The following is a 2,317-nucleotide window of genomic DNA, read 5'->3' as shown; positions in this document are numbered from 1 at the left end:
TATAATAATATATAACACTATAATAAACAGAATTAAATTTCTGTTTCAGATTGTGACAACCAGCTGCTTTCTGCAGCAGGTGCTTGTTGTTTTAGTCAAACAATAACTTTCAATACGCCTGGTGCAAACTTTGACACAGTGAAGCAATGACTGTTTTCCAATGTCTGTCCAGCTGAGCACGTGATGAAACCAGCTGCCAGCTGCAGAATGTGTGTTTCTTCAGAAAAATCCATTCACAAAACAGAAACTCAGCGTTTATTTTCACTACTGCTTCTTTGACCAAAGTGGACTGGGGCTGAATAATAATATTGTAGTTTCACAGTACAGGTTTGATTCATTAAAATCAATTATGATCTGGTAGTACAACAGTAACATCATACTTTTAAATGCTCATAAGCAAAAGGGAAAGTAAGGGGGGAATGCATGGGTGTGTAGGCTGCATTTAACCAAACCATAAACCAGTCACATTTTACACACACACACACACACACACACGCAAACACCACCGGAACAGCAGCCTATCACACCAGGTGGTTTCCAAACACGAGCACAAAACACAACGTTGGTATTCAAGTCAGTTCCCATATTAAAGTCAAAAATCCCATTGACATTATGTGTTGTTTTAGTAAAAGTGAAACAAGCTCTGACTCACCCATCCACCATTCTCCAAAAGCCACGCTTTCTTCTCTTCTCCCAGATAATCAGCAATGGTCTCTGCCAGTTCCCTGCAGGTTCCAGGCTCCGGTCCCAGTTCCTGCCCTGCCTCGGGTTCCTGCCCCGGCTTTAAACCCTTCTGGACCAACAGCTGTTTGGCCAGAACCCCAGTAAAGGTGAAAATGGAAACAACTCTCCCCCAGTTCAAGTGTCCGTCTCCTACCAGCTCTTCCATAACCTTCCTAAGACACACACAGGGCTCAGAGCCACATTGCCTCAGGAAAGACTGAGACAACGTCTGGAAGCGAGCTTGGTGCTGCTTCTCCATGTCCTGGGCCAGGTGTCTCATGGCAGCGGCTGACTCGCTGGGAGGTGGAGGGGCTGGCCGGGGGCTTGAACAGCAGAGGGACAGGTAGTCCTCTGCCACAGCCAGGGTCTCTTTCCACAGCCCACATGACATTTTCTACAAAATGATCATTAAAAAAATGTTTTGATTCAAAATATAGCACTTCACCCAACTGTGAACTTATTTGTAAGTAATCTCTTGTGCAATGTTGTGACATTTTCTTTTCTTAATTCATATTAATATAGTAAAATCAAATGTTTAACGAATAAAAACAAAAATCAGTACAAATGGAATTCTTAAAAATGTTTTTTGGAAGTTAATACCGGTCCAATACAGTACGAAACAAAAAAGAATTACACCCTTATGTTACTAAATTAATCTTTCATGCAAATGAGTAAATCAGTGGACCTAAAAAAAACCCTGAAAACAAATGTCAATTCATGTCTACGGTAATATACTGTTGAAATTATTGACTTGTTGCTGAGCTGTCACTGCTGGAGCTTTGAACCAACACACCCTGCTGTTCGAACACATACAAACACAGCTAGCATTAGCATTAGCCTTTGCCTTCAGGACAAAGACGTTATTCTTTCATCAGCAGAACCGGCACATTCTGCTGTAAATTTAAACTATAACCCACTCATTTGAATAAACGTCGTTTTTGTTTTTGTTTGGTAAAGCATGATGCTGCTATTTTTTATTTTTATTTCACGGATGTCTATTATACGCATACAGCGGTTTTACAATCATATTTCGTAATAGATTTTAACAACGTTGTGACCGTTAGCTAACACAGATGCTATATGCTAATCACAGGAACGTCACAGAAACAGAATAATAACAGTATAGAACGGAGTGTAAGGTAATTTAAGGCAACAATCTTAGTGCCGTGCGTCCATGTGGTAACGAGAGGATGAACTTGCAGTTGACCGGCGGCGGCTGCTACGTTTACTGTTCATCTGTCACCACAGTAATGGAGGACACAAAGGAGCAGTCGGACTGAGCTCCAAACCAACACATCTAGTTAACGTCACCACCGTAACTCTTACCCTTCTGCCTTTACTGAAATCTCTGTTTCAGGACTGTGTGTAAAATAAGATACGTAGTTGACAACGTTTAATGTCTGGCGCTGAATGAGAATTTAAAAAAAAAAGGATCTTACCCTCCCAGCGATATCAGACTGCTCAGAGCTCGTAGAGACGGCGGAAGGAGACGCTGAGTTGCACATTGTCAGCTTCCCTTCAGAGGCGCCGCATCACCGATTTTATCATGTGACTCCGCCCCCGCAGCTTTTACCGTAAAGGACCAGCAAATTCC

The 2,317-nt window shown here is 42.0% G+C and overlaps 1 protein-coding gene across 1 annotated transcript in view; it reads right to left on the bottom strand.

Moving 5' to 3' along the window:
• bcl2l10 (BCL2 like 10) overlaps positions 1 to 2,317 on the bottom strand; it is a 3,309-nt gene extending 992 nt beyond the window's left edge. The window contains exons 1-2 of the mRNA XM_008310969.3: positions 2,163 to 2,317; positions 653 to 1,117 (exon numbers count right to left, since the gene is read on the bottom strand). Coding sequence (XP_008309191.1) covers positions 653 to 1,117; positions 2,163 to 2,228 — 531 coding nt within the window. The 5' untranslated portion in view covers positions 2,229 to 2,317. The remainder of the gene's footprint in view (positions 1 to 652; positions 1,118 to 2,162) is intronic.

Source organism: Cynoglossus semilaevis, chromosome 5 (genome assembly GCF_000523025.1).
Source record: "Cynoglossus semilaevis isolate Cse_v1.0 chromosome 5, Cse_v1.0, whole genome shotgun sequence".
Taxonomy (NCBI): Eukaryota; Metazoa; Chordata; class Actinopteri; order Pleuronectiformes; family Cynoglossidae; genus Cynoglossus; species Cynoglossus semilaevis.
This window is presented reverse-complemented; position numbering and strand designations above follow the sequence as displayed.